The sequence below is a fragment of the Phoca vitulina genome, unplaced genomic scaffold, assembly GCF_004348235.1.
Source record: "Phoca vitulina isolate PV1807 unplaced genomic scaffold, GSC_HSeal_1.0 scaffold15, whole genome shotgun sequence".
NCBI classification, from domain to species: Eukaryota; Metazoa; Chordata; class Mammalia; order Carnivora; family Phocidae; genus Phoca; species Phoca vitulina.
Window position 1 is genome coordinate 1,866,204 of NW_022589718.1, and position 9,371 is coordinate 1,875,574.

The following is a 9,371-nucleotide window of genomic DNA, read 5'->3' on the forward strand; positions in this document are numbered from 1 at the left end:
TAATGTGGAGGAAAGATTGGAGAGGCAGAACTAGAGACGGACAGTCAGGGGTTGTTGCATGGGTCTGAGGGCCTGATCAAGAACAATGAAAAGAGAGATGGAGAGGGGTGGATTTAGTAAGTATTTATTTATTCTATAAAATTATCCTGGCCATCAATCGGATGTAGAAGGTGAGAAAGCAAACTAAGGTTTCCGGTTTAAGCAACTGAATAGATAATTCACAGATGATAATCCGAAGGCAGAAAAATTTACATAAGAAACAGAAGATTTAGGAAATCATAGCATTTTATTGAATTCAAGCAGCAGGGTGTTTAGAGTCAGAGGAGGGCAGAGGATGGAACCCTGGGGAAACATCAGGACTTGGGGGGGGGGGGGGAGAGAGTGGGGCAGAAAAAGTATAATAGAGCCATGGAGTTTGTCAACAGCCTGCTATCCAGATTTCCAGGCTCTGATCTACATAGAGGGGAGGTGCACGCAACAAGAGGCAAACGGTGGGAAAATAGCTGCAGCAGTTCATGATTTCCAACAGCACCTGCAGAACACTACAGCAATGGAAGCCCTTCAGAAGTGAGCGTGTATGTCTTCTTTCATTGCTAAAATTCTGGCGCCTGAGCTCTCACGGAGCCTTGTGATACCTGCAGCGACAGGTAATGGGATGAAAACTGGCGATGTGGGAAAGGGATCCACAAAGTTTCACAAAAATCATATACCATCCGTGGCTGCGCTTTTAAAGAAATGGGAAGAATTATCCAACGACCTCAGCTGTACACCTGTCCTCCTTTGGGCCACCATACCCAAAGACCGCGCCGTTCTCCACCCTAAACCGTCCCAGATAAATTAACACAAGGAAATCACACAGGTTGTGGAGTCTGGCCCTGCACTCGGGCTCGGGTCCCCCTCCCCTTGCCTCTCCTATCAAACACTTCCTTTCTCCCTTCCGGAAGCTCGAGACCCCACCCACTTCCGCAACGCCGGGCCTTAGCCAATGGTCTGCTTCCCAAGGAACGTTACCTCTGACCTCAGGGCTAATCAGAGACAGTGAGACAAACTCCTCGCGAGAGGTGAGGTTGAAGCTGCCTCCGCCATCTTGGAGATGGGAGACGGGCGATGGCTGTGGTCCTTCTGCTAATGCAAACAACAAAACGGGCACAATAGTCAACCCGAGTGAGCTTATCATCACTGTAACTGTTGACCAAAGCTACAGAAGAAGCGAGGGTGTCAAAGCCCAGCGCGGCGACATTGATAGCAGCTTCTCCTGCCTGCGGGAGCGGTAGAAGTGAAGTGACTGAAGACCGGAAGGATGGTGCAGTCCTGTTCCGCCTACGGCTGCAAGAACCGGTATGATAAGGATAAGCCCGTTTCTTTCCACAAGTAAGTACCTTGCGCGTCTCGCGGGGCTGGCCCCAGCTCGGGCTGGGGGCGCGCGGCCGGTTAGGCTCGGGGGCGGAGCCAGGCGCGTGTCCGCGCGATACCTAATGAGAGGGGCGGGGCAGGGGCGGGGGCAGGGGCGGGGCACGACCGGGCTCTGCTCGCCGTCTCCCCGGCCGCGAGCGGTGGGCGTACCCGCCCAGGGTTGGAGCTCACGTTCCACCGCCCAGGGCTGCGCGTCCTCGGCGCGCGTCGCCGCGGTGACCGTTTCTCGCGCTCGAGGGTCGGAACCCGTGCGGGAGGTTCGCCCGCCGCCTCGGGTTGGCGTGTTCGCGACCCAGGAGCGATGTCCAACAACCCCGCGCGGGTCGTGAGGTCCTCAAAGCCGAGAGGCATCTGGATCTCGCCCCTGGGGTAATAGAGAAGCTAGGTGGTAATAACGCCTTAGAAATAAATTTGAAATAGAGACAAAGAAAGACCTTTCAAATGACGAAGCCACTCTTTTTCATCCTTGCTGTGGATGGGAGGCCAGCATCACAGTGATTAAAGATTGAGTTTTGGCCAGGATTTCAGGGAGGATGTTTTTACCCAGTTTCTAGGAACTAACCTTTGAGGAACTCCCAAGTTTTAGAGAAAGCTTCTGGTACTGCCAAGATGAATACTTAATATTTTCAGCGCACAGTAACGATAACGTGGACAATAATAACACCGGCCATAATCAAGTGTCATAATAGAAGTCAGTATGAGCTATTACGGGCGCCTAGAGGAAGCGCTTAGAAAAGAACTCGCCCCACAACTTTCAGGACTGTTTTATCCGGAAAGTGCTGCAGTTAGTGTAGTCCTGGAGGGAAAAATGTTCTCTTGAAAATGGGAAAAGAAAACTGCAAAATGGAAACGACTTAATGATAATCGGATGTCTGCAAAATGTGACACGAGGGCATTTTCATTCAGCCAAATAAAGTATTTACAAATTTTATTACATTTACATTAACTTGTTTTGCAAGAATTCCCGACAATAAGTAGACGATAGCTAAGAGATTAGATCCGTGGTAAATTATAGGATTTATTCGTAGGTAAATAATTACAAAAGCAAAAATTAAATATTCCTTCAATTTTTTTGGTGCTGTCGTTTGTGTTTAACAGGGGATGTAGATGCATTTTATGTTTGATATGAGAGGGACCCAAAAGAAATGAGTGCCTTACAACATAGATCTTGAGTGTTGATTGATGTACCACCAGCACCACCCCTACCCTCCACCTCGAGGAGGAGAGAGAACACTTAACACTTCCAGGATCTACTTCAGTATATCCTGATACTACTTCTTCATTTATTGGAATTTCTGAAAGTTGGTGCATTGACTTCCAGTTCTTTGAAAGTGTAGGAATAGATTAGGAGATGGTAACACGGTTACATACAGTCAGCTCCCCACAACCCCATTTCTAATGATAACTCAGAAAGAATCTAAAAATGTGGAAAATCTTTCATTGGTACTGGAAACTAAGGGTGGCATTCACACATCAGAAATAGTTTCTGCTGGCTGTGAAACGACTGAATCGAAGAGCTGATCTGCCTCTCATTCTTACCTATAAAGAACAGTTTTTGGGGACTAGATGGGAAATATCTTGACAGAACTCCATAAACAGCCTGAGCATTATAGTGCTTGAGACAGGAGTGCAAGGTGCTGAATTTTGTATCTCTGGAGGCCATTTCCAGCAGGGATCTTCTAGGGGTACTTTTACCAGTTTCTACATGGTGGCCCTGTAGCAGCAGCTATTCTGGGCAAAGAAAAGAACTGTCCCAAAGATTGGTTAGTTCTTCATGATAGCAGAGTCAGGCTGTAGCATGCCTTACATGGGAAAGAAACTGGAACATAGAGTTGAAACATCCTTTGGCTTCTTTCCAGTCTCCCCAGTTCACTAAATACTTGACCTGGAAGAGTAAAATCACAATAAATTTAAACTCTTCCCAAGCCCCCTTATCTGGGCCTCATGGACATATTCCAGTTGATTTCAAGGTAAATTAAGATAAATATTACTGCATATGTCCCTTGACTTCCCACCTCCCATCATATCCTCTTCTCACTGCATGCATCTGTCTGCATGGCTGACTTTTAATATGTATATTTTTACATTTTGTAAATTTTTAATCAGCCTGTCTTGTTTAAATTGTATATATCATTGTATCTGACATTCTTATAACTACTCTGTGATAAAAAGATTCCTATAACAAATACTGCTTTTTATTTTTTTTAATTTTTATTTAAATTCTAATTAACATACAGTACAATATTGGTTTCAGGAGTAAAATTCAGTGATTCATCCCTTGCATACAACACCCCCAAATACTGCTTTTAAAAAAAAACAAAAATTCCATGCTGAGAGGGCTGACTTACATCACACACTAGTGGGTGGTCACTTTATTTAAAGGATCTTTAAAGCAATTACATTTTTAACTAAGGTGAATAAAGGCACAACTAAAAACTGTAAAAAAAAAAAAAAAGAGAGCAGAGCTAGTGTTTTAATCAAATGTCCCTTAGCTTGTTCACATCAATACAAGATAGTTCTTTCCTAATCAGGAAAGTCTGGATGTGCTTTTTTTTTTCTTCCTTTTAAAAGAAGGTCGGAGAACTGAATTATCTCTTCTTCTTAGGTTTCCTCTTACTCGACCCAGTCTTTGCAAAAAATGGGAGGCAGCTGTCCGTAGGAAAAACTTTAAGCCCACGAAGTACAGCAGTATCTGTTCGGAACACTTTACTCCTGACTGCTTTAAGAGGGAGTGTAACAACAAGTTGCTGAAAGAGAATGCTGTACCCACGATATTTCTCTGTACTGAGCCACATGACAAGGTAACGTGTGTTTTAAAATACTGGGCTTTCTATTTATAAAATTAATGTTTTTATTGTGGAAAATTCAGAGTAATGTTAAGAAAATAAATGTTACAGGACGCCTGGGTGGCTCAGTCTGCCTTTGGCTCAGGTCGTAATCCCAGGGTCCTGGGATCAAGCCCCGAATTGGGCTCCCTGCTCAGCGGGAAGCCTACTTCTCCCCCTCCCACTCCCCTGCTCGTGTTCCCTTGTGTTCCCTCTTTCGCTGTGTCTCTCTGTCAAATAAATAAATAAAATCTTTCTAAAAAAAAAAAGAAAAGAAAAAGAAATGTTACCTGGAAGCCATCACTTGTAGATAACCACTGTTAACAGTGATATACTTTTTTTAAAAAAGATTTTATTTATTTATTTGACAGGGAGAGAGAAGGACAGTGAGAGAGGGAACACAAGCAGGGAGAGTGGGAGAGGGAGAAGCAGGCTTCCTGCGGAGCAGGGAGCCCAATGTGGGGCTCCATCCCAGGACCCTGGGACCATGACCTGAGCTGAAGGCAGACACTTAATTGAGCCACCCAGGTGCCCCAACAATGATATACTTTTTAAAAATACAAAGTGCAGTTTATTAAAGTTAAACATCTTCACACTAAGAAAGGCAATCTAGCTTTGTGACTTACTTTAGTCACTCTCTACCCCTACACGTATGTTGGTAAGTTTTGGGTTTTCTTTATCAGGGACCATTCAGTTTCAAAGTATTTACCCCTCAGTTTTAAGTGGTTAGTATTTAATTAAATCTTATCAGTCATTCTCTCTCTTGCATCCCATTTCTACTTTAGGTGGAAAAGTATAATTAAAACTTAAATTGTTTTCTCATTTTAGAATGTTCCTATTTCAAGGATTCACCAAAAAAGTCTAGTGTTCTTTCTTTTTAATCAAAGTGTAGCTGATACATGATGATGTTACATTAGTTTCAGGTGTACAACATACTAATTAGACAAATCTACACATTATGCTGTGCTCACCACAACTGTAGCTACCATCTGTCACCATATAAGGCTGTTAGAACACCACTGACCATATTCCCTATGCTGTACCTTTCATCCCTGTGTCTTGTTCATTCCATAACTGGAAGCCTGTACCTCCCTCTGCCCATTTTTTCCATCCTCCCGTCCTCTCCCCTCAGGCAGCCATCACTTTGTTCTCTATATTTATGGGTCTGTTTCTGCTTTTTTGTTTGCTTTTTTTTTTTCAGTTGTTTTGTTTTTTAGATTTCACATATAAGTGGAATCACATGGTATTTGTCTTTCTCTGACTTTTTTCACTTAGCATGATACCCTCTAGGTCCATGCATGTTGTCGCAAAATGGCAAAATCTCATTCTTTTTTATAGCTGAGTAATATTCTATTGTGTGTGTATGAATGTACATATATATGTATAGATATATAGGTATACCCTCCACACACACACACGCACACACACACACACACACACACACAGAACATCTCTATCCATTCATCTATTAATGGACACTTGGGTTGCTTTCATATCTGGGCTATTGTAAATAATGCTGCAGTAAATATAGGGGTGCATATATCTTTTTGAATTAGTGTTTTCATTTTCTTTGGGTAAATACCCAGTAGTGAAATTACTGGATCATATGGTAATTCTATTTTTAAGTTTTTGAGAAACCTCCATACTGGTTTCCACAGTCACTGCACCAATTTGCATTCTCACCAACAGTGCATGAGGGTTCTCTTTTCTCTATATCCTCGCCAACACTTGTTATTTCTTGTCTTTTTGATACTAATCACTCTGACAGTTATAAGGTGATAACTCATTGTGGTTTTGATTTTCATTTCCCTGATGATTAGTGATATTGAGCATCTTTTCATGTGTTTGTTGGCCTTGTGTATGTCTTTGGAAAAATGTCTGTTCGTGTCCTCTGCCCATTTTTTAATGGATTATTTATTTCTTTGATGTAGTGTTGAATAAGTTCTGTATATATTTTGGTTATTAACTCCTTATCAGATATATTTTTTGCAGATATCTTTTTGCATTCACTAGGTTGTCTGTGTTTTTTTATTATTATTATTATTTATTTGTTAGAATGAGAGAGAAAGAGAGAAAGCACAAGCAGGGGGAGTGACAGGCTGAGGGAGAAGCAGGCTCCCTGCTGAGCAAGGAGCCCAATTTGGAACTCGATCCCAGGACTCTGGGATCGTGACCTGAGCTGAAGGCAGACACTTAACTGACTGAGCCACCCAGGCGTCTCACATGTTATTTTTTTTAATTTTTATTTTGTTTTATTTTTTTAAAGATTTATTTATTTTAGAGAGAGAGTGCATGGGGTAAGGGCAGAGGGAGAGAGTATCTCAAGTAGACTCCCTGCTGAACACAGAGCCCACACAGGACTTAATCTCACAACCCTGAGATCATGACCTGAGCCGAAATCAAGAGTGGGGCGCTTATCTGACTGAGCCACCCAGGCACTCCACACTAGATTTCATTTTAGTTTTGTTGATGGTTTCCTGCCCTGTGAAAAAGCTTATTATTTTGGTGTAGTCACAATTGTTTATTTTGCTTTTGTTTTCCTTACCTGAGGAGACAGGTCTAGAAAAATGTTGCTAAGGCTGATGTCAAAGAAATTACTGCCTATGTTTTGTTCTAGGATTTTTATGGTTTCAGGTTTCACATTTAAGTCTTTAATCCATTTTGAATTTAGTTTTGTGTATGGTGTATAAAAGTGGTCCAGTTTCATTCTTTTTCATGTAACTGTAGTTTCTCCAGCACCATTTATTGAAGAGTCTGTTTTTTCCCTATTATATATTCTTACCTCCTTTGTTGTAGATTAATTAACCTTATAAGCATGGGTTTATTTTTGAGCTCTCTGTTCTATTCCATTGATCTATATTTCTGTTTTTGTGCCAGTTTTGATCCTGCAGCTTTGTAGTATATCTTGAAAACTGCGATTGTGGTATCTCCAGCTTTGTTCTTCTTTCTCAAGTATGCTTTGGCTGTTTGGGGTCTCTTGTGGTTCCATACAGATTTTAAGACTACTTTTTCTAGTTCTTTGAAAAATGCTGTTGGTATTTTCATAGGGATTGCTTGAGTCTGTAGATTGCTTTGGGTAGTATGGACATTTTAACAACGTTAATTCTTTCAATCCATGAGAATGGTATATATCTTTTCATTTATTTGTGTCATCTTCAATTTGTTTCATCAGTGTTCTATAGTTTTCAGAGTATAGGTCTTTCATCTCGGTTAAATTTATTCCTAGGTGTTTCATTCTTTTTGGCGCAATTATAAATGGAATTGTTTTCTTAATTTCTCTTTCTGCTACTTCATTTTTAGTGTATAGAAACACAACTGATTTCTGTATATTAATTTTGTATCCTACAACTTCACTGGATTCACTTATTACCTCTGATAATTTTTTGTTGCAGTTTTTAGGGTTGTCTATATATAGTATCATGTCATCTGCAAATAGTGACAGTTTTGCTTCTTCCTTACCAATTTGGATGCCTTTTATTTATTTTTCTTGTCTGATTGCTATGGCTAGGACTTCCCAAGTACTATGTTGAATGAAAGTGGTAAGAGTAGACATCTTGTCTTGTTTCTGATCTTAGAGGAGAAGCTCTCAGTTTTTCACCACTGAGTGTGATGTTAGCTGTGGATTTTTCATATATGGCCTTTCTTATTTTGAGGTATGTTCCCTCTAAGCCAACTTTGTTGAGACTTTTTATCATGAATGGATGTTGAATTTTGTCAGATGCTTTTTCTGCATTTACTGAGATGATCATATGATTTTATCCTTTGTTTTGTTAACGTAGTGCTTCACATTGATTTACAAATATTGAACCATCCTTGCATACCTGGAATAAATCCCACTTGATTGTGGTAAATGATCCTTTTAATGTATTGTTGAATATGCTCATATTTATTTTTGCATCTATGTTCAACAGGGATATTGGCCTGTAGTTTTTGTTGTTGTTGTTGTAGTGTCTTTGTTTTTGATATCAGGGTAATGCTGGCCTCAGAGAATGTATCTGGAAGTCCTTTCTCTTCTATTTTTTGGAATATTTTCAGGAGAATAGGTATTAACTGTTTAAATATTTGGTAGCATTTACCATCTGGTCCTGGACTTTTGTCTTTTGGGAGATTTTTGATTGCCTTTTCGATTTCATCACTAGCAATTGGTCTATTCATATTTTCTATTCCTTCCTGATTTGTTCTTGGATGATTCCATGTTTCTGGAAGTTTAACCATTTCTTCTAGGTTGTCCAATTTGTAAAAATGTCATTCTTAAATTCCACAGGTGGATTCTTTTGAACTGTTATTTGTAGTTACTAAACTTGAACATACTCTGCATTATTGTTGTAGAAGGAAGATCTTCTGGAGCCACAAGAACAGCTTCCCCCGCCTCCTTTAACACCTCCCATTTCCCAGGTCGATGCTGCTATTGGATTACTAATGCCTCCTCTTCAGACCCCTGATAATCTCTCTGTTTTCTGTGACCACAACTATACTGTGGAGGATACAATGCACCAGAGAAAAAGGATTCATCAGCTAGAACAACAAGTTGAAAAACTCCGAAAGAAGCTCAAGACTGCACAGCAGCGATGCAGAAGACAAGAACGACAGCTTGAAAAATTAAAGGAGGTTGTTCACTTCCAGAAAGAGAAGGACGACATATCAGAGAGAGGTTACGTGATTTTGCCGAATGACTACTTTGAAATAGTTGAAGTGCCAGCATAAAAAAATGATGTTTGTATTGGTTTTTAATGGGGCAACACCACAAACCCTCTTCTAGCCTATAAAGGAGTTTCATTTGAAAAAATAACAATTGATTACTTGTATAAAAACAATTCAGAATATTTTTTTAAAAAAATAAATTAGATATATACTATAAAATTGTAAATTTTTTGTTTGTAATTTCAGGGTTTTTACATTTTAACAAAATATCTTAAAAGTTACAAACTAGCCTCAGAACTCCAATATATGTTGGTTTCAAATTGAAGAGTTTTGTTTTTTGGGTATTTATAGAAATGTAAAAATGAAAAGTAAAGTGAATGTGAACAGTATAGCAAGGACAATTTAAGTTTAAAATTTAAAATTAATGTAGGTTATTAAAAGAATTCAGTTACATTGTAAGTCAGATCACGAGATGTAACTTCTCAGAATATA

The 9,371-nt window shown here is 40.0% G+C and overlaps 1 protein-coding gene across 1 annotated transcript; it reads left to right on the plus strand.

Moving 5' to 3' along the window:
* Nucleotides 1-1,277: 1,277 nt before the first annotated feature.
* THAP1 (THAP domain containing 1) lies at nucleotides 1,278-9,091 on the plus strand. The gene is made up of 3 exons (XM_032413689.1): nucleotides 1,278-1,371; nucleotides 4,019-4,214; nucleotides 8,568-9,091. The coding sequence occupies exons 1-3, from the start codon at nucleotides 1,301-1,303 to the stop codon at nucleotides 8,940-8,942; spliced, it is 642 nt and encodes a 213-aa protein (XP_032269580.1). The 5' UTR covers nucleotides 1,278-1,300; the 3' UTR covers nucleotides 8,943-9,091.
* Nucleotides 9,092-9,371: the final 280 nt, after the last annotated feature.